This window comes from Protomyctophum parallelum (genome assembly GCF_964188405.1).
Source record: "Protomyctophum parallelum genome assembly, chromosome: 11".
Classification (NCBI taxonomy): Eukaryota; Metazoa; Chordata; class Actinopteri; order Myctophiformes; family Myctophidae; genus Protomyctophum; species Protomyctophum parallelum.
Genome location: NC_139707.1, coordinates 46,094,690 through 46,114,300, shown reverse-complemented (window position 1 = coordinate 46,114,300; position 19,611 = coordinate 46,094,690). Strand labels below are relative to the sequence as shown.

The window sequence follows — 19,611 nt, the reverse complement described above, 5'->3', positions numbered from 1 at the left end:
GTTAAATGGGCCTATATAAGAGATGCAGAAATTAACTAGAAAAAGTGCCCTTCTGGGCACAGGTCTCCACCAGGAGGATAGGAGAGTGTGTGATGTTTGGCAAAATGTTTAGGAGTAAGAGTAATTTAAACATGTTTGTTTGGGTTGTGTGTGTGTGTGTGTGTGTGTGTGTGTGTGTGTGTGTGTGTGTGTGTGTGTGTGTGTGTGTGTGTGTGTGTGTGTGAGAGAGAGAGACGCAAGTTGGCCTGTTGTAGCGCCACCATGAGGCTGATTTGAAAACGGTCAAGTGGCATTTCTTCCTCACTCAGCCTATAGTGGGAATAGGCATGCACGGCTTGGGAGGCTGTGGATATGCACGGCTTGGGATATCCGTGGATTAGCTCTGGTCCATAGCCTTCTACTGCTTCTACGATTCTGCCCTGAAACGCATTTAGAGCTATGGATCAGAGCTATCCGTGGATATGCACGGCTTGGGATGATTTACACGGGATTCCAAGGGATTCGATTTCCCAAAAGTTGCGTAACTGATCTGACGGTGCCTGTTCCTCTCCGACGCTGATGTGCATCACTTAAATGTCCACAACTTCACTTATGATATTTAGCGTGGTGACTTCTCCTTGCACCAGCCATCCAAATACACTTTCCAGTGCAACTACAGTAGTCCTTCATTCAGTCTCTCCATTTTTCCTGTGACCATTTTCCAATATTGGTCTCCCCAAAGCCAATTAGGACTAGTCCTAATTCCACTGCATCCATCCCTATGATGGGTAGGGCCTATACATGATTGCTATGGGCATTCCTTTTGCTTCCAAGTCCCTCCTTATCTTTCCGTTTGGCGCTTTAATCATAGAAGAGCTCAACTTGGGTGTTTCCAATAAATGGACATCAATATTCTTTGATTGTTCTTAATATTTCTCAAACGAGCCTTCACTTTCCTGCAGGTAATTCTCTGGGGTGTTTTGGAACCATCTAGCACCTGGCTATACTTGGCTTTGCGTTGCGTTGGTGCATCTATCCAAATGGTATAGCTGTCTGCAGTAATACTGTATTGTCAGAGTTCTTGCTACACTAGGCCTACTAACTGCATCTGCAACACTGGTCACTGGTCAGCCTGTCTGTCGTTGCCGTGGTCGGCGCGTCTATCATGCGCTGTATATTGACTGGCTGTTTGATTGCAAACCGTTTTGTGGTGTCTGTCTGCGCCCGCACTCTTCACAGTGAATGCCCTGCGTTCTACAATTACGCGCGACATGCCTGCCTACCACCAGAGTCCAGACATACAAAAACACCTGCCTTGTTTCCTCGGTGTTTCTCTGCTTATTTCAACAGTCAGTTCAATACAGTTCTTGGATTTGTGATTAACATTACAGAATATGCATTTTGAATCCTCTCTGAAACTTCGTTATTTTCTCCCATGCAGTTGCGCTCTGAGGAGCGCTCCCTTGATTCTCTCATGCGTTCCTTGCGTAATATTGGCCGTTCTCTTTCTCCACTTCTTTTTGTACAAATGACATTAGTTTTTTTACACTGAACAATGAACATTGTTCTTTCCGTCACCATCCTCATCACCGCCAGTTTGACGAGTGAACCCTAAATGTGATTTCCTCCGGTATCATTTTCATGAGAATTGGGCCCACAATACGTTTCCATACGTTGTGTGTGTGTGTGTGTGTGTGTGTGTGTGTGTGAGACTGTGTGTGCGCGCGCGTGCGCGTGTGTGGCTGGTTATGGAGTCTACAGGAGCCTTTTGCTTTGAAAAGCACTGACCGGACGCTGTTATTTTTCGTGCAGACTGAGACTCGACTCCGCTTTGCTCGGCTGGTCGGCGGTGGGGGCGGGGCGGCCAATGGGAACAGAACACTACACTATACACCCAGCATGCATCTGCCCCCCCCCCCACACCCCACCCCCCCTCTCCCAGGAGGAGTTGATCACTCACTCTGTCTGTCTGTCTGTCTGTCTGTCTGTCTGCACGTGAACGATATAACAGTTCCTAAAAACAAACAATGCATTAGAGAAAGTCTATAGGGACGTTTATAGGTAATAACGTCGTAACTTAAATGGATACAACAACACCACCAGAAGCTCAGCGGGCGGCACGTCTCTCTGAAGAAGCAGACAAGAAGAAAAGACACATTGTTGTATCGAATCCACCGGCCTCTTTAATCTAGTCTATAGGAGGGGCGAGGGAAAAAACACACCAACCAACCACCAGATGATTCTTCTCCTTGATCTCCGTCTCCCCTCCTCCTATTGCTTCCATCGGGATGATCGATCATCATCATCACGTCGTCGACATGATGGCAAGTTTAAGGGTTGAATAAATCCAACTTGACAGTTGACGCACAGTCACACATCATCATCATCATCATCATCATCATCACTTCAGCGACGCTGCAAACCATGTTACATAAAGTATTTTCGTGGCTGCTGCTGCTGCTGCTGCTGGGACTGGGACTCGAACCGCCTGGACTTTGTCTGCTTCTGGTTCTCGGCGCCACCGGCGGCGGCTCGTCCTCCTCGCCCTCCCCGGACCCGGCGCCCTCGGACCCGCCGCCGGCGCCGCAGCAGCGGCAGAGAGCAGCGGCCGGTCTGGTGTGGGGACCCGGACTGGAGGCGAACATTGTCCTGCCCGCCCGGTTCTTCTTCATCCAGGCGCTGGACGGCTCGGGGAGAAAGTGAGTAGGAGTCGGACACTAGAGAGAGATCAAGGGCCTAGTATATTACATATTATATAGTAGTACAGTAGGCTTATACTGAGAGTATTTATTACACCAGTATATAGTCTAGTCTACAGTATATTATATACTGTATATAGGCCATTGCTTCCCAAACTTCTTCATGTCAAGGACCCCCAAATTGACACTAATTAGCATTGGGGACCCCCATTTGAAAAGACATGCCAGGGACCCCCCATAAGAGAAGATCTTTACGGCTCTAGCAGTGATTCTCAACCTTTTTAATGTCAAGGACCCCCGACATGCATTAGGCTACGGACCCCCATTTAATGGCATTTCTATCTCTGGGACCCCCAATTTATATTGTAAAATCAATGTTATTTTAACTCTGAGAGTGTACACATGGAACCAAATGGACCCTAACGGGTCCTCTGAGTTACAGACCCATAATGGTCCATTTGGTTCCATTTGTACACTCTCTGAGTTACAGACCCATAAGGGTCCATTTGGTTCCAAACTATCATTTAGCTGGGGACCGCCTAGAACTCCCTCAGGTACCCCTGTTGGTCCCCGGACCCCCCATTTGGGAACCACTGATATAGGCTAGATTCTGTGTTACTTGAACGTATTGGCATCAAAATATAATTTAAGTACCAAAAGTAAAAAGTACAATTTTTCTTTTGGCAATAGCTGCAGCAAGCACACAATAGCGATATCCTATGTAAAATGTTTTATAATATAATAATTTGTATCTGCAACGTAACTATAGATGCCTACTATAGTAGACTACAATACTTTCCTCTGAGAAGTATAGTGGACTTAGCCTAGAAGTAAAAATGTAGAAAATTGGAAATACTCCACACATTTGTACTTAAGTAGGCTACTGTACTGTACTGTACTGTACTGTACTGTACTGTACTGTACTGTACTGTACTGTACTGTACTGTACTGTACTGTACTGTACTGTACTGTACTGTACTGTACTGTACTGTACTGTTGGTGTTATAATCCTGTTTCTTTAACCCTGGGTGTACAAATGGAGGCAAACGTGTACACTCATGAGTCACAGACCGTTATGTTAGTAAGTGGACCATATATTGTCAAGGACCGGACTATTAACTAAGTGGTTAAACTGTATTATAAAGTCATTTAGCTGGGGTTAACGCCCTCTTCTATTTCCCTCCTGAATGCCACATTTGTCATTGGGGGGATCCTGAGGTGTTTGTTTCTTCCCCAGGCCAGTATGGCCTGTTCCTGGCTGGGTGGGCCTATAGTGGGGGGAAAAAAATCTTCTAACATTTTATTCCCCAAAACAATTTCCCGATTTGTTTTAATTGGAACTCGGACTCTGAGCATGGAGCCCAACGCTTCGTTCATGTTCTTTTGGTACATTGTGTCCATTTGTTTGCGTTTTGCGTGTCGGCCAATTAAGTACAATGTAGCGACGGGAGCGTAGTAAATACACAGAGGTGTAAGATGTCAGAAAGCTGAACCAACTGCTGGCGTCACAGGCTAGACATGAAAGGGCGTCTTTCGAGGACATCCTCCATTGATCATTCTTTTCACATGAACAACTGCCCTGGGGCCAGATGTTGGGGCCCAGTCAACGTGTCCACTTACAGTACGGCAGTGTGGGTGTCCTGTTTACCGTTTAGTCATATTTCTTGTCACTCCCAAAGATGAATTATGATACGGTTCCAGTCCTGCTTGTGCAAGCACAGGCAGGACATTGATTGATTGACATATGTATTAACAGTTTGCAGAATTACAGTACATTTCAAGCACAAACTCAATACAAAGACTGTTAACTGTGAGTGGACGACCCCAATTAAGCATTACACTTGTTTACAAGAGGGTCCACCTTGTTCAATTCATCAAAACATTTAGAGACGTACAAATAGACACTTCTATATAGTTACAGAACAGAACGGGAATTCATCATAAAGGAGGTAAAAATGGGAAAGCCCTTGCTTTTTGTTCATGATATCTGTTAAGTTTAACAGTTTGGCTCAGCACCAAAAGTCCGGAGGATGTGCTGTTGTCTGTTCTATCTATTCTTATTCTGAAGCTCTGTCAGATGCACACACTGGACGGGGGATGGTCCAGACAGAGATTCAAAGTCGTACGATTTGTCACACACGTTTACCGCGAGTGAAATTTGTTCTCCGCATTTGACCCATCTCTTTGGAGCGGTGAGCCGCAGCCAAGGAGCGGTGAGCTGCAGCTCGGGAATCATTTGATTAGTAGATTTGACCCCCCCAATCCAACCCTTTGATGCTGAGTAGTGCCAAGCAGGGAGGCATCGGGTCCCATTTTTTTACAGTCTTTGGTATGACCCGGCCGGGGATCGAACCCTGACCTCCCAGTGTCAGGGCGGACACTCTAACCCAGGGGTGCCCACACTTTCTTAACTTGAGAGCCACTTTCAAAAATGACCAGCTCAACAAGATGTACCCACCAGAAAAAATATGATCCCATTGCTGAAATGTGTTCAACCCATTCTGACCGGGCACCCATTTTGGTGTCAGCATCATGTTATGCTTTAGCTATTGAAAAATAGCAGATCTACAAGCTCATATCGCGCCACCGAGTGGCGCGATACGAGCTTGTAGGTCTGCTATTTTTGTAAAAATCGAAAAACGACTGACATTTTTAGAATCTGATCTCAGGTCAGAATGGGTTAATCAGACCAGTGTGTGTCCAGTGGAAAACCTCGTATGAATCTGATCTCAGGTCAGAATGGGTTCAAAATGTACCTGAGGGGGCTTTGAATAGCGTCGCTGGCGTTGCATACAGCAAGACAAAACACAACGACACTTGGAATGGGGAAATAGAGGAAAATGCAATTGGTAGGGTGTTTTTATATATAACTTTGTAATGCTGTACTGACAACAAATGTCAGATTCCAAAAAGTTTTTTTTATATTTAAATTAAATATATGTTTAGGAGCATAGGGTGATCTACCTGCACAGCCTTTGTGATCTATACTGGTAGATCATGATCTACCTTTTGGGCAGCCCTGCAGAGTCTAACCACAAGGCCATGGAGCAGGTGAGGCTGATTCATTCATTTTCTTCCCCCCCTGCCTTCCTTCGCAACAGCTTGACGAGGTCGCCCGGCGAGAAGACGTTCGAGGTGAAGATCGTGTCCCCGTCGGAGCAGTTCACCAGGATCTGGGTCCAGGTTCTGGACCGCGGCGACGGCTCCTTCCTGGTGCGCTACCGGATGTACGCCAGCTACGACCACCTGCACGTCCACGTCCTGCTCAACCAGCAGCACGTCCACACGTCTCCGTTCACCGTCAAAGGTAACGGCGGCGTCGATCGGTCCCGCCGGGGATGTTTTTGGCACAGTCTCTTCAATAGTTTTCATTTAGTTTCAGTCACATTTTACCTGTCACCTGGAATGCTTTATTTTTAGTGTTAGTCTAGTTTTAGTCGACTGAATATCATAAGATTGTAGTCGACTAAATCTACAGTTGATTTAGTCGTCTGAAATGTATTTTGGCGGGCCTCGATGCCGTCGTAATGACTGTTTTTACACATGCTGAAAATGGCCGATCTACAAGCTCACAACTTGAGCTTGAAAACGAGCCCTAAACGTACAGAATATAGGCAACACACGAACGTCTATTTACAGCCAACATTGGTCACTTCAGTCTGTCATTATTACCAACAACCTGGGAGAAGAAAAAACATTGCGGGTACAAAAAAACACCTGCTCCTCCAAATAGACCGACTGCCTATAATGGAGGAGATTGAAAAGTATGTTGCGAGCTGCTTTGCGTGCGCGCGCACACACACACACACACACACACACACACACACACACACACACACACGTCACTCCGCACCTGCACGGATCCCATTCATGTCACATTAATGTCCTGTGTCTCCTCCAGGCCCGGTCTACCACGAGGGCTGTGACTGCCCCCAGCCCAGCGGCTCCGCCTGGCAGCGGGACATGCACTGCCCCTCGTCCTACCCCCAGATAGAGGCCGACCTGGCCCGGTTCCCCCGCGTGGACCTGGAGCGCAACGCCCAGGAGATCACCCAGCGCTTTGGACAGAGGCAGAGCCTGTGTCACTACACCGTCAAAGACAACAAGGTAAAAACACTACACCGTCAAAGACAACAAGGTAAAAACACTACAGGTCACCCAGCGCTTCGGACAGAGGCAGAGCCTGTGTCACTACACCGTCAAAGACAACAAGGTAAAAACACTACACCGTCAAAGACAACAAGGTAAAAACACTACAGGTCACCCACTACACCGTCAAAGACAACAAGGTAAAAACACTACAGGTCACCCAGCGCTTTGGACAGAGGCAGAGCCTGTGTCACTACACCGTCAAAGACAACAAGGTAAAGACACTACAGGTCACCGTCAAAGACAACAAGGTAAAAACACTACAGGTCACCCACTACACCGTCAAAGACAACAAGGTAAAAACACTACAGGTCACCCACTACACCGTCAAAGACAACAAGGTAAAAACACTACAGGTCACCCAGCGCTTTGGACAGAGGCAGAGCAGAGCCTGTGTCATTACACCGTCAAAGACAACAAGGTAAAAACAAAAGAAAGAAATCTGATATCTGATGTGAGGGAAAGGAAATGAAAGGTACTATGTTTACCCAGGGTAACTGGACTAAGCTCAAGAACTTGTTTACAGCCAGGCCCTGCTCATAGAACATTTCATGGTAGAGGTTCAATGCCTTGCTCAAGGGCACTTCAGCGGTGGTAATTTTAACGTGCCGGTCCGGGGGATACGAACTAGCGATATCAAGACCGCTCCGCAAACCCTTTGGGCCACCGCTACCCCAAAGGGGAATCCGTTTTACTTGTATGTTTTGTGGTAAAAAGCTTTGCTCAAATGGACCCGTAAGGGTCCGTTTGGTTGCATTCGTACACTCTCAGAGTTTTAACTGAAATTAAAAAGTTTGGAGAACCACTGATCTAGGAATAGATAATAAAATAATAATAATAATAATAATAAGCTTTATTTAAATAAAAAGCACCTTTCATACGGGGTCGCAGTTCAAAGTGCTTCACAGGCAGGGCATACATGATCAAGTGCTTTACAGTTAGGTCATAGGTCATATATAGGTTATATCAAACACAATACAAGACAAGACAGTGAATGTGCATGAAGTCAGACTTTGAGATAAAAATAGGCATGAGAAGGTCAAGCATGTCTGTCTGTCTCACACACACACACACACACACACACACACACACACACACACACACACACACACACACACACACAGAGAGACATTCCTCCTGGTTTCCCCTGCGTGCAGCATCATGTATATTCAGTTCCTAGTAACTCGGAGGGCCCATAAAACAGACACAAAGCAGAGCCGAGCAGAGCCCTGCCTGGCGGGGCTTTCTTTGTGCAACAGGACATCCAGGTGACATCCAGGTGACCCTGGACTTCCATTTCAGGTCCTTGTTGTAACGGCGATATTACGTTTTGACGACCATTCCCCTGCCCGAGGGCGTCTAGTCATTCCTAGTGATTGATGGTTGTGTCTGTGGTTTCAACTGGGTTCCCATGTCAACTGGTATACCGGTGTGTCTGGGGGTAGATAAAATAATGCAAATGGATTCTTTTGAAAAAATGAAAATGCCTTTTTTTTAGTTTTTTTTTAAGGCTCATTCATAGTCTGGATTTTCGGTGGTGAGGTGACCACCGCTCCAGTGGTGAGGTGACCACCGCTCCGGTGGTGAGGTGACCACCGCTCCAGTGGTGAGGTGACAACCGCTCCGGTGGTGAGGTGACCACCGCTCCAGTGGTGAGGTGACCACCGCTCCGGTGGTGAGGTGACCACCGCTCCAGTGGTGAGGTGACCACCGCTCCGGTGGTGAGGTGACCACCGCTCCAGTGGTGAGGTGACCACCGCTCCGGTGGTGAGGTGACCACCGCTCCGGTGGTGAGGTGACCACCGCTCCGGTGGTGAGCCGACCACCGCTCCGGTGGTGTGGTGACCAGCTGAAATAACGTTGAGCGGTGGCGAGTAAAAACAGAGAGAAGGGCTGGAGCGGTGGCGGTGGTTTGCTCTTCACCGCGGCTCAGTGACGTCATGTTGTATAGTGCGGTGGTCACCTCACCACCGGAAATCCAGACTATGAATGAGCCACAGATATTCATTACTTTTATCATGTTATTTATGATTGTCTGCATCTGGCATACAGTGGCTTCCTATGTTATGAGGCCAGTTAAGTACCATTCATGATTTTGATATCATGTAATAATCATATGACTGCTACTGTATGCGTGTCGTTTCTCAGGTGTACATCCAGACGATGGGAGAGCATGTAGGTTTCAGGATCTTTATGGATGCGTTTCTTCTGTCACTCACCAGAAAGGTAAGAGTGTCTTGTATAATGGAATTTGCATAATATGATCGTAAAATGATATATGATATAGTACTTTATTGTCAGTTCACACTGAAATGTGTCTCGCGACACAGCAGCCATGTATGCAGAACACATACACATACATTTGACACAAAGAACAAGACAATTTACATACATAAAGACAAGAGATTACCCCGTGGCTACTACAACTCCTGATTAAGCCTCAAGGTCGACTGGTGGACAAAGGACCTCTTTAGTCTGACCTTATTGTATGCTGGTACACCATATCTCCTTCCTGAAGGCAGCAACCTATATTCTCCATACAATACATCATGCTTAGTATTAGAGGGGATATTCCTTGCTAACCTTAGGATGCTGTTATCATACGTGGATGTATAAAGTATCTGAAGTTGTTGTCCGACAATCTTTGAACAAATTATTTTGAACAAAAAAATCACTATGTGTACCATTGAAGTTGACAATTAGGCATTCGATCAGTTATGCGGCACATAATTGCTGTCTAACTAAAGGCATGTATTGTGTAGTAGTGCATTTATTGTGCTTTACTGACGGAACCTGTCTTTTTATATGACAAAATGACCGACTTGTCCCAGAGTGATTTTCATGTCATGAAAAAAAGATAGTCTACAAACATTTTTCATCATCGTTTTTTAATCGACGAATTAGCACTGTCACTATAAACCGGGCTTAACCCATTTTGGGGCGGGAGCCCCTTTTGGTGTTTTAAAGCATTAAGAGCTTGTAGGTCTGCTATTTTTGTGGTGCAAATCTTTGAATATATATTTCAGAGCGATTTTTTTTTTTTAAGATATTTTTTTGCGGCTTACGCCTTTTATTGATTTTTGAAGGGACAGACAGTAGGCTGACAGGAAACGGGAGAGAGATGGGGGGATGACATGCAGTAAAGGCCGTGTCGGGCTCGGGAGTCGAACCCGCGGCACACTGCGACTGGATTACCAGTCCGGTGCCCAGACCGTTACGCCACGGCCTGGGCCAGAGCGAACATTTTTAACTAAAATATTGGCTTCTTTGGGGGGGTCCCTGGAACTACATATTTTGAGATGGGGTGTCCGTGGCCCCAATAGAGATAATTCTGGGGGTCCTTGACATGAAAAAGGTTGAGCACCACCTGACATAGAAACATGGGGGTTTTTCAGAAAACTATTAGGATTTAGAAGACCTTTTTTTTTTGTATCGACATCAGTCCTAAAATGGTTTAACTCCTCCTCCTGCTATCGTGTGTGTCCTCCAGGTCCGGCTGCCTGACCTGGAGTTCTTCGTCAACCTGGGCGACTGGCCGCTGGAGAAGAGGAAGGACCCGGAGAAGCTCCACGCCATCTTCTCCTGGTGCGGCTCCAACGACACCCGGGACATCGTCATGCCCACCTACGACCTCACCGAGTCGGTCCTCGAGACCATGGGCAGGTAATAAGGCACCATGTCCCCCCCCACCCCCCCCCCCCCCCCACACCATTTCTTTTACCTAAAGCAACGTTTAAATTGTCAAATGTAAATCAAATGTACTGCGCCCACACAGACGTGTTGATATGGTAAATATTAATAATGAATGTCACCAGGTGTTGTAGCGACTACTTCTTCCCATCAAATCAAATTAGAAGTAGTGCTATGAGGCTGAGCTTGTCGGCAGGAACTGTACGACGCGTTTCTTTCAATCAAATCCAGAAAGGTTCTTATTGTAGTTAAGGTGATTTATTGACAAATAAACAAGGTCCAAAAATGTACTGAAATGTTGATAAATGAAAACGTACTCTGTTGGTATAAACGTTCAAAACGTAGATAAACGGTCAGCAGAAAATATTGAGTCTAGAGAGCTCACCCCCATTCTCTCACTGAATGCCACTGCCCGGACACACACAGCTGACATAAGTAAAGTGATTAGCAGACACACACAGCAGGAGCTCATCAACCAGGTAAGGGCTGTGGCACAACGAAAACCCAAGCGTGGGGAAAAAACAAAATGTATATTTTGGCTCCTACACTAGGTCCGTGGGAACTTTCTTAACCCATTCAGGACGGGAACCCCTTTTGTTTCTCTGTCTCTCTGCCGAGCCAGAGTGAGTCTGGACATGATGTCGGTGCAGTATGAGTACAGTATCTCTGCCTCTCTGTCTCCCCCTCCTGGCCACCAGAGTGAGTCTGGACATGATGTCGGTGCAGGCCAACACCGGCCCGCCGTGGGAGCAGAAGAACGCCACGGCGTTCTGGAGGGGGCGGGACAGCCGCAAGGAGCGCCTGGAGATGGTGAAGCTGTCGCGCGCGCACCCCGCCGCGCTGGACGCCGCCTTCACCAACTTCTTCTTCTTCAAGCACGACGAGGGCCTCTACGGGCCGCTGGTCAAACACATCTCCTTCTTCGACTTCTTCAAGGTGAGACCCCCGACTCCCCCCCCGAGACCCTCCTGAGACCCTCCTGGCGTTCCAGGGGGCTCTGCTCTGACCTCACAGTGGTGGAAAGTAACTTAACCCATTCTGGACGGGAACCCCTTTTGGTGTTTTAAAGCATTATGTTATACTTCAGCTATTGAAAAATAGCAGATCTACAAGCTTCGGTGCCGCGCTACGAGCTTGTAGGTCTGCTATATTATTTATTTTTATCGTGAAAATATGGTGCAAACTTTGAATATATATTCTTTCAGAGCGAACGTTTATAACTCAAATCATTGCTTCTGGAATAACATGTTTTCAGATGGGGGTCGGAGGCCAATTACATATCATTTTTGGGGTCCTTGACATGAAATATTGACATAGAAACATGAGGTATTTCGGAGAAGTAATTTAGAAGACATTTTTTAAATTTCGACGTCAGGCCTAAATGGGTTAAGTGCATTTACGCTCAAGTACTGTACTGTACTGTACTGTACTGTACTGTACTGTACTGTACTGTACCTGTACTGTGCAATTGTTTTTTTTTCTGTTTTTTTTTTTTACTTGCGTATTTCCAATTATCATTACTTTTACTTAAGTTCTACTCCACTAAAAAGGAAAATATTGTACTTTTTACTCGACTACAATTATTTGAAAACGTTATAGTTCCTATAATTTTTTCATATAATTATTTCTAGGTTTATCACATTGTGGTATTGATACTTTTACTCAAGTAAAAAAAGAGTACTTCTTCCACCACTGACTAATAGCCTCTTTTAGATATATGGCTTTGTATTAGATTAGCTTAACTTAAACCCAAGTAAGTAAGTCGAAGAGGCTTATTTTCGGTCAAGTCACCTTTATTTATAAAATGATATAGCACTTTTAAAAACAACAGAAGTTGACCCAAAGTGCTTTCCATATAAAAAGTGACATCATATAAGGACCTCATAAAATACAAAAAAAAGTTCTCATTAATAACAGTTTGACTGCGGAAAACGATTTATCAGACTTTTAATCAACCCCCCTTCACTGCCGAGATTGTTGTATTACCTTTAGAGCATACGCTGAATTATTTGGGCTTTTAATCCGCGAAAATCGAGCGAAAAAAGCTTCCACCGTTTGTTATGAACGGCTGGACCACCCGCCATCTTGGTACACCCGGAAGACGCAGCACAGGACCCTCCTCCATGAGGCGTTGAACCCCATTCGTTTACATTGGCCTCAATTTCCCAGAAGCCCTAGCAGCCCACAGCATGTGACGATTTCCGTTTCCTCATCAAAACAGATGCATCTACACTCTTTCTCTGCGGCGAAGACGGATTTTCTTTTTAATTATTACATTGCGGCGGATTAAACACATAAAACAAAAGTTGCGTATCTCCGATATGGCAGCGACATTAACCTGGAGTAATCCATTCAAAGCACGGAAACTGTTAATTAACCTTGCTCCATTTGCTGTCTTTTTTTCTAAGAGTAATAATAACACTTTCACCAGTGTCCCATCAAATGAACAATAAATGGTGAACACTTTTAGCTGACCACGGCAGTTAAACCCCATTTTGGACTGAGGTCAATTTAAAAAAGGCTTCTAAATCCTAAGATTTTTCTGAAAAACCCATGTTTCTATGTCAGTGGTGCTCAACCTTTTTCATGTCAAGGACCCCCAGAATTATCTCTATTGGGCCACGGACCCCCATCTCAAAATATGTAGTTCCAAGGACCCCCCCAGAAGCAAATATCTTAGTTAAAAATGTTCGCTCTGAAATATATTCAAAGATTTGCTCCACATTTTAACGATTTTAAACGCTACAAGCCTATGAGCTTGTAGGTCTGCTATTTTTCAATAGCTAAAACATAACATAATGCTTAAAACACCAACAGGGGTTCCCGCCCAAAATATCTGGACACTTCATTCATCTGCTCTGCCCTGTTCCTTCACAGCTTGCTGTTGAGAGCAGGCTAGCTTAATACTGCCATCTACTGGACTTTACTAGAAGTGGAGTAGAGCGCCCCTCAAAAATAAAATAAAGTGACAAATAGGAGCAAACAAAGATTTGCTACTATCCTCTCAATCACCCAAAAGGAGCTTAACCCATTCTGACCTGAGATCAGATTCATACGAGTTTTCCACTGGACACACACTGGTCTGATTAACCCATTCTGACCCGAGATCAGATTCTAAAAATGTCAGTCGCTCTTCGATTTTTCAAAAAATAGCAGACCTACAAGCTCGTATCGCGCCACTCGGTGGCGCGATATGAGCTTGTAGATCTGCTATTTTTCAATAGCTAAAGCACAACGTAATGCTAACACCAAAATGGGTGCCCGGTTTGAATGGGTTAAACACACTAAACCATCACAACAGAGAAGCAAAAGACCATAACAAACTAAAAAACAGGTAAAAAAGCAAACCAAAGCTCTCCAACAATACTCAAATTGAACACTTTCAGCCCTATATATTTTTTTTCTAAATTTATAGATCTGCTATTAAATGCGTAATGATTACTTTTACTTTCGGTCCGTTAAGTAAATTTTAATGCCAATACTTCCGAGTACTTTTACTCAAGTCAATTTTGAATATGAACTCATAACAGAGTATTTCTATATTGCAGTATTGATACTTTCACGTAAGTAAGAAAATGTGAGTACTTGTTGCCACTAGGGCATTCACTTCTAGTCATTTTCACTAGTTGACTAGTTGCCTGGTTTACTAGTCGACTAGTTGTTTAACTACCTATTATGTAAAATAAATAATAATAATAAAATTGTAAATAAATATTTGTACATTTAAAAACGGTGTACATTGGTGACTATAACTAATAGTCTACCTAATCTACCTGATCTTGAGGCCTACAAAATCGGGAACCCCCCCCCCCCTTTTTTTTCTTAGCAACTAGTCAACTAGTACCAACAAGGTCGACTTGTGGATTTACTAGTCGACTAGTTGAATAGTCGACTAGTTGAATAGTCGACTAGTTGAATAGTCGACTAGTTGCTTAAAGCCCTACCTACGTTGCCACCCCTGGTTAACCCATCTAGACCTGAGGTCGATTCTACAAATGTCCTTCGAAATCCTCACAGTTTTCTGAAAGACTCATGTTTATGTCAGTCGTTCTCAAACACTCTCATGTCTAGGACCCCCAAGATTATATGTAATTGGCCGCCGGGCGCCATCTGATTTTTTTTTATTCCAGCAAACCCCCCCCCCCCCCCCCCCCCCCCCCCCCAGAAGCAAAGATGTTCACTCTGTAATAATTATATTCAAAGATTTTAGGCACATTTTCACGATAAAAAAAAAGAAAAGCAGACCTACAAGTTCAGTGCCGTGCTATGAGCTTGTAGATCTGCTATTTTGAACAGCTAAAGCATAACATAATGCTTAGAACACCAAAAGGGGTTCCCGCCCCAAAAGGGGTTAAGTAAGAAAATGTGAGTACTTGTTGCCACCCCTGGTTAAGTTACACGAAGAAATAACCCTGTAGTCTCAGACACCATTTTGCTGTCCCACTTCCTTCCTTCAGTAGAAATAACCAGTGTTGTTCAAGTTACTTTAAAAAAGTAATTACTAATTAGTTATAGTTATTGTTACTAGTCTGAAAAAGTAACTAATTACTTTACTAGTTACTAAATTGTGAAAGTAACTAGTTACTTTACTTTACTAAAAAAACGAAAAAAATAAAGGTTCTAAAAATATATATACACGATTGTTTTCAAGGAAAAAAAATCCCTAATGTCACTGCTCCAGTTGTGGTTTGCCAATACAGTGGAAAAAAAAAACAGGAAAAGAAGGTTCACATTACGTAACGTGGGTAACTACTAACTCACCCATTGAAAACACAGTAACTATAATGGCGTTACTAAATTCGAAAATGTAAAGAGTTACGTTAAAAGTTACAGCAAAAAGTAGTTTCTTTATGTAAAGTAACTTAATGTAAGGGCATTAGTTCCAACACTGGAAATAACCCTGTCTGACTCTCAGCACCATTCTGCTGTCCCTCCTCCTTCCCTTCAGTACAAGTACCAGATCAACGTGGACGGCACCGTGGCGGCCTACAGGCTTCCGTACCTGCTGGCCGGAGACAGCGTGGTTCTGAAACAGGACTCGGGCTACTACGAACACTTCTACAGGCAGCTGAGGCCCTGGGAACACTACATCCCTGTTAAAGCAGATCTCACAGACCTGCTGGACGTTATCCAGTGGGCCCGGGACCACGATGAAGAGGTGATGATGATGATGATGGTGATGAGCACATCCTGACGAAAGGCTCGACAAACATACAGTGGAACCCAATAGAGCGTCGCAGTCCCGCCCCCCTCGAGAGACCCGGAAAATAAATCCCTGTTCATTTTCCTCATAGACTTTTCAGAAAGTATTTATTTAGAGACGTTTATACACCGCGGACAAAGCCAATTCTTGTCGTGACAAATCATGACAATAAACACACTGTTTTGGGCCAAACAAAGAATTAGAAAGTAGAAAAAAAACGGCAGGTTACAACACTTATTTTGTTGTTGTTTTTCTTCTTTGTAATTATTTGTTGTCATGATTTGTCTCGACTCGAGTTGGCTTCGTACGACGCTTAAAAGGTCTTTAAAACTGCATTAGGATTCATTCCCTGCTTTTTATCAATACATTTAAAATTATTCACCCAAAAAATGACTTATTTACGCCTTGGGTTCATGTGGCATTCCTGAGACAATCATTATGATGACCGGCGGAGATAAGGCCAGCTTATCCCTAAACTTTATAAAATAAAATAAAATATATATATTTTAAAATTGTTCAACTAGCCAATCTACATCGACACGTTGTGAGCTCGTAGATTTGAACTATTCAAAACTATTTTTTTCAAAAAGGCAAAGAAGTTTAGAGATAAAGCACTGGCTAAAATAGAACTGGCACTTTAGTCTCAAAGAGACTCAAGAGTCCCCTACTGAGTCTCATATTGACCAATAACTCTGTCATCAAATTATTGGCACAGGAATGCCACAATTGATAGAAAATACTTTTTTTGGTGAATTACTCCTTTTATGTATTGAAACTGACATTATAATTGGGATCACTTCATGATAATGATAATGTGAAGATTATTCTGGACCCAGGCCCAGATTAAAACCTTGTGAACTAGTTGTGACACTTAGTTGTGTTTATGTTCTGTAACGGTGGACAACTTGCACTGCTATGGTTTTCTCTCTCTCTCTCTCTTTCAGGCGAGGAAAATTGCTTTGGCTGGTCAAAAGTTTGCCCGCGACAACCTCTTGGGAGATAGCATATTCTGTTACTACCACAAGCTGTTTGAGGTAACATCTCTTACCCGTTAACCCATCAACCTTGGTTGTGTTATAATGTGCTATATAAATAAAGGCTGATTTGATTTACTTCAAGTGTCAGATGCCAAATTATATATATCTTTATTTAAATGATATATGTTTTAGGGCCATGTCATGTGGTCTACCTGCACAACCTTTGTGATCTACTGGTAGATCTATGTGCTTTAGCTATTTAAAAATAGCAGATCTACAAGCTCATATCGCGCCACCGAGTGGCGCGATATGAGCTTGTAGGTCTGCTATTTTTGAAAAATCGAAGAACGACTGACATTTTTTAGAATCTGATCTCAGGTTCAGAATGGGTTAATCAGACCAGTGTGTTGTCCAGTGGAAACCTCGTATGAATCTGATCTCAGGTCAGAATGGGTTAAGTGGTTAATGTCTCATGTGTGTGTGTGTTCAGGAGTACGCCAGACTCCAGGTCACAGAGCCTACGGTCCGTGAGGGCATGGAGCTCATAGACCAGCCTTCTGACGACCTGTTCCCGTGTTTCTGCCACCGGACGGCGGTAAGGAGTAGCACAGCGTCACTGTACTGTACTGTACTGTATGTCTCTCTGGGTAGATTTTAAAACAAAACAGCCATCATGAGATTAGTATAAAAATATACTGTGTATATTATCACATTGAAGTCAGTGGTCCAGGCACCCTGGCTGGTAATCCAGTCAGTCTGGCAGTGTGCCGCGGGTTCGACTCCTGATCCCGACGGCCTTTACTGCATGTCACCCCCCCCCCCCCCCCCATCTCTCTCCCCATTTCCTGTCAGCTTACTGTCTGTCCCTCCATAAAAAATATAAAATAAAAGGCGAAATCAAAAAAAAGAAAAAACATATTTTCACATGATGGTTACACTCATTTATACATGGTTCTTGGAAGATCAGACTTGATCACATGATAAGATAAGATCTTTATTGTCACTGTATACTGTATAGTATGAGACATACAACGACATTCCGTTTAGTGCAACCTTAACACATAGCAGTATCAACAGAGAGAGAGAGAGAGAGAAAAAAAACAAGGACAAAGAAAGAAAGAAACACTGATGGGGCAACTTCGACGTGGCATAAAACTGTTAGGGCCGATTCATATTTAGAGCCGGATAAAAGTGGGTTCGGCTCTGTAAAGCCTACAATGTGACGTCATTTGGCTCTGTAGAGCCTACAATGTGACGTCATTTGGCTCTGTAGAGCCTACAATGTGACGTCATTTGGCTCTGTAGAGCCTACAATGTGACGTCATTTGGCTCTGTAGAGCCTACAATGTGACGTCATTTGGCTCTGTAGAGCCTACAGTGTGACGTCATTTGGCTCTGTAGAGCCTACAATGTGACGTCATTTGGCTCTGTAGAGCCTACAATGTGACGTCATTTGGCTCTGTAGAGCCTACAATGTGACGTCATTTGAGGTTCGGGGGGGGGGGGGTACCGTCTACTGAAGATTTCTGATGAACTGAAATTATTTCGGCACTACAGCGGTGAAATAGGAGTACGAATCGGCCCTTAGTCCGTCAAGCCGTCAATTTCTTTTTGTGGCTTTCGCCTTTATTTTATATTTTTTATGGAGGGACAGACAAGTAGGCTGACACGAAATGGGGAGAGAGATGGGGGGGGGGGGGGGGGGGGTGACATGCAGTTTAATAAAGGCCGTCGGCTCGGGAGTCGAACCCGCGGCACACTGCCAGACTGGATTACCAGCCAAGGTTTGTTTGTTTGTTTGTTTATTTTCACATACAAAGATATTTCGGAAATGATACACAAGGTCAATAAAGAAATGTGAAGGAGAAAGCCTAAAAACCCTCAAGTGGCTTCTCCAGGCATGTTTATACATTCATAGTTGTTTTTGTTTGTTTAAAGAAAAAAAACAATCATATTGAACATGCATATCTTAAACATTAGAATACAGATAACATGCAGGGACAGTGAGAGGACAGAAATGTACTGTATAACAAGAAAAGAAAAGAAAAAGCACAATAGACAGAAGTCAGACAATAAAACCCCTATAGGAGAACATTGAGAGTGTAGAACATGTGAGAGTATAGAGGTGCCTGGACCGCTGAGCCACGGCCCAGGCCTCCCAACCTTATTGATGAAGATCTATATCCCATTCTGACCTGAGATCAGATTCATACGAGGTTTCCACTGGACACACGCTGGTCTGATGAACGCATTCTGACCTGAGATCCGATTCTAAAAAGTCAGTCGTTCTTCGATTTTTCAAAAATAGCAGACCTAAAGTTCGTAGCGCGCCACTCGGTGGCGCGCTACGAACTTGTAGATCTGCTATTTTTCAATAGCTAAAGCATAACATAATGCTAACACCAAAATGGGTGCCCGTTCAGAATTGGATATAATACCAGACCAGTTTGACTGAGTGACTCCTCAGAAGTCTAGCCAGGAAAAAAAAAAATCTCTTTTGTGTCGATTAAATGAAAATAGCCGAGAGCTTGTACAAATAGAAATCACATAAGAATAGCGATTGATTGTACCTTTTCGATAAGTTATGTGAATATCCAAAAGCTGAATAACCAACCGGTAAGTTTATTTCAGTTCTCATAAAAAAAATCTTCCTCTTCTTTATTTTGCAGGTCAAGGATGAACTCTGATCCACAGATCTTTTATTAAAACATTGTTTTACATCTGATGTATTATACAATTGTGAAAGTATGAATTGTGGGCATGCATGTCCAAGTCTAATGAATATTGTATAAATATTACTTTACCCATTTTTTAATAAAATATTTTTTCAGTTTGTATATTTTAACGGTGATCCTGATGCTGTCCTTTGTCACGCATGCATGCACACTAAACTGGTTACTTCAGTGGTTCTCAA

General features: G+C 43.9%; 1 protein-coding gene across 2 annotated transcripts; it reads left to right on the top strand.

Annotated features, from left to right (window-relative positions):
* The first annotated feature begins 2,042 nt into the window (after positions 1 to 2,042).
* poglut2 (protein O-glucosyltransferase 2) lies at positions 2,043 to 19,534 on the top strand. 2 transcript variants are annotated; one of them, XM_083777073.1, is made up of 10 exons: positions 2,043 to 2,678; positions 5,780 to 5,985; positions 6,580 to 6,785; positions 8,976 to 9,053; positions 10,318 to 10,490; positions 11,216 to 11,453; positions 15,466 to 15,675; positions 16,665 to 16,754; positions 17,188 to 17,292; positions 19,367 to 19,534. In XM_083777073.1, the coding sequence occupies exons 1-10, from the start codon at positions 2,404 to 2,406 to the stop codon at positions 19,382 to 19,384; spliced, it is 1,599 nt and encodes a 532-aa protein (XP_083633199.1). In that variant the 5' UTR covers positions 2,043 to 2,403; the 3' UTR covers positions 19,385 to 19,534. The 2 variants fall into 2 exon arrangements, with proteins under 2 accessions (XP_083633199.1, XP_083633200.1); XM_083777074.1 differs by lacking the exons at positions 2,043 to 2,678; positions 5,780 to 5,985; positions 6,580 to 6,785 and adding an exon at positions 6,994 to 7,042.
* The last annotated feature ends 77 nt before the right edge of the window (positions 19,535 to 19,611 follow it).

Excerpts from the sequence above, each read along its gene's own strand:
- poglut2 (XM_083777073.1), top strand. The coding sequence starts at position 2,404 with ATGTTACATAAAGTATTTTCGTGGCTGCTGCTGCTGCTGCTGCTGGGA. Across the intron at positions 2,679-5,779 it reads CTGGACGGCTCGGGGAGAAA|CTTGACGAGGTCGCCCGGCG; the intron begins GTGAGTAGGAGT and ends CCTTCGCAACAG. Across the intron at positions 9,054-10,317 it reads TTCTGTCACTCACCAGAAAG|GTCCGGCTGCCTGACCTGGA; the intron begins GTAAGAGTGTCT and ends TGTGTCCTCCAG.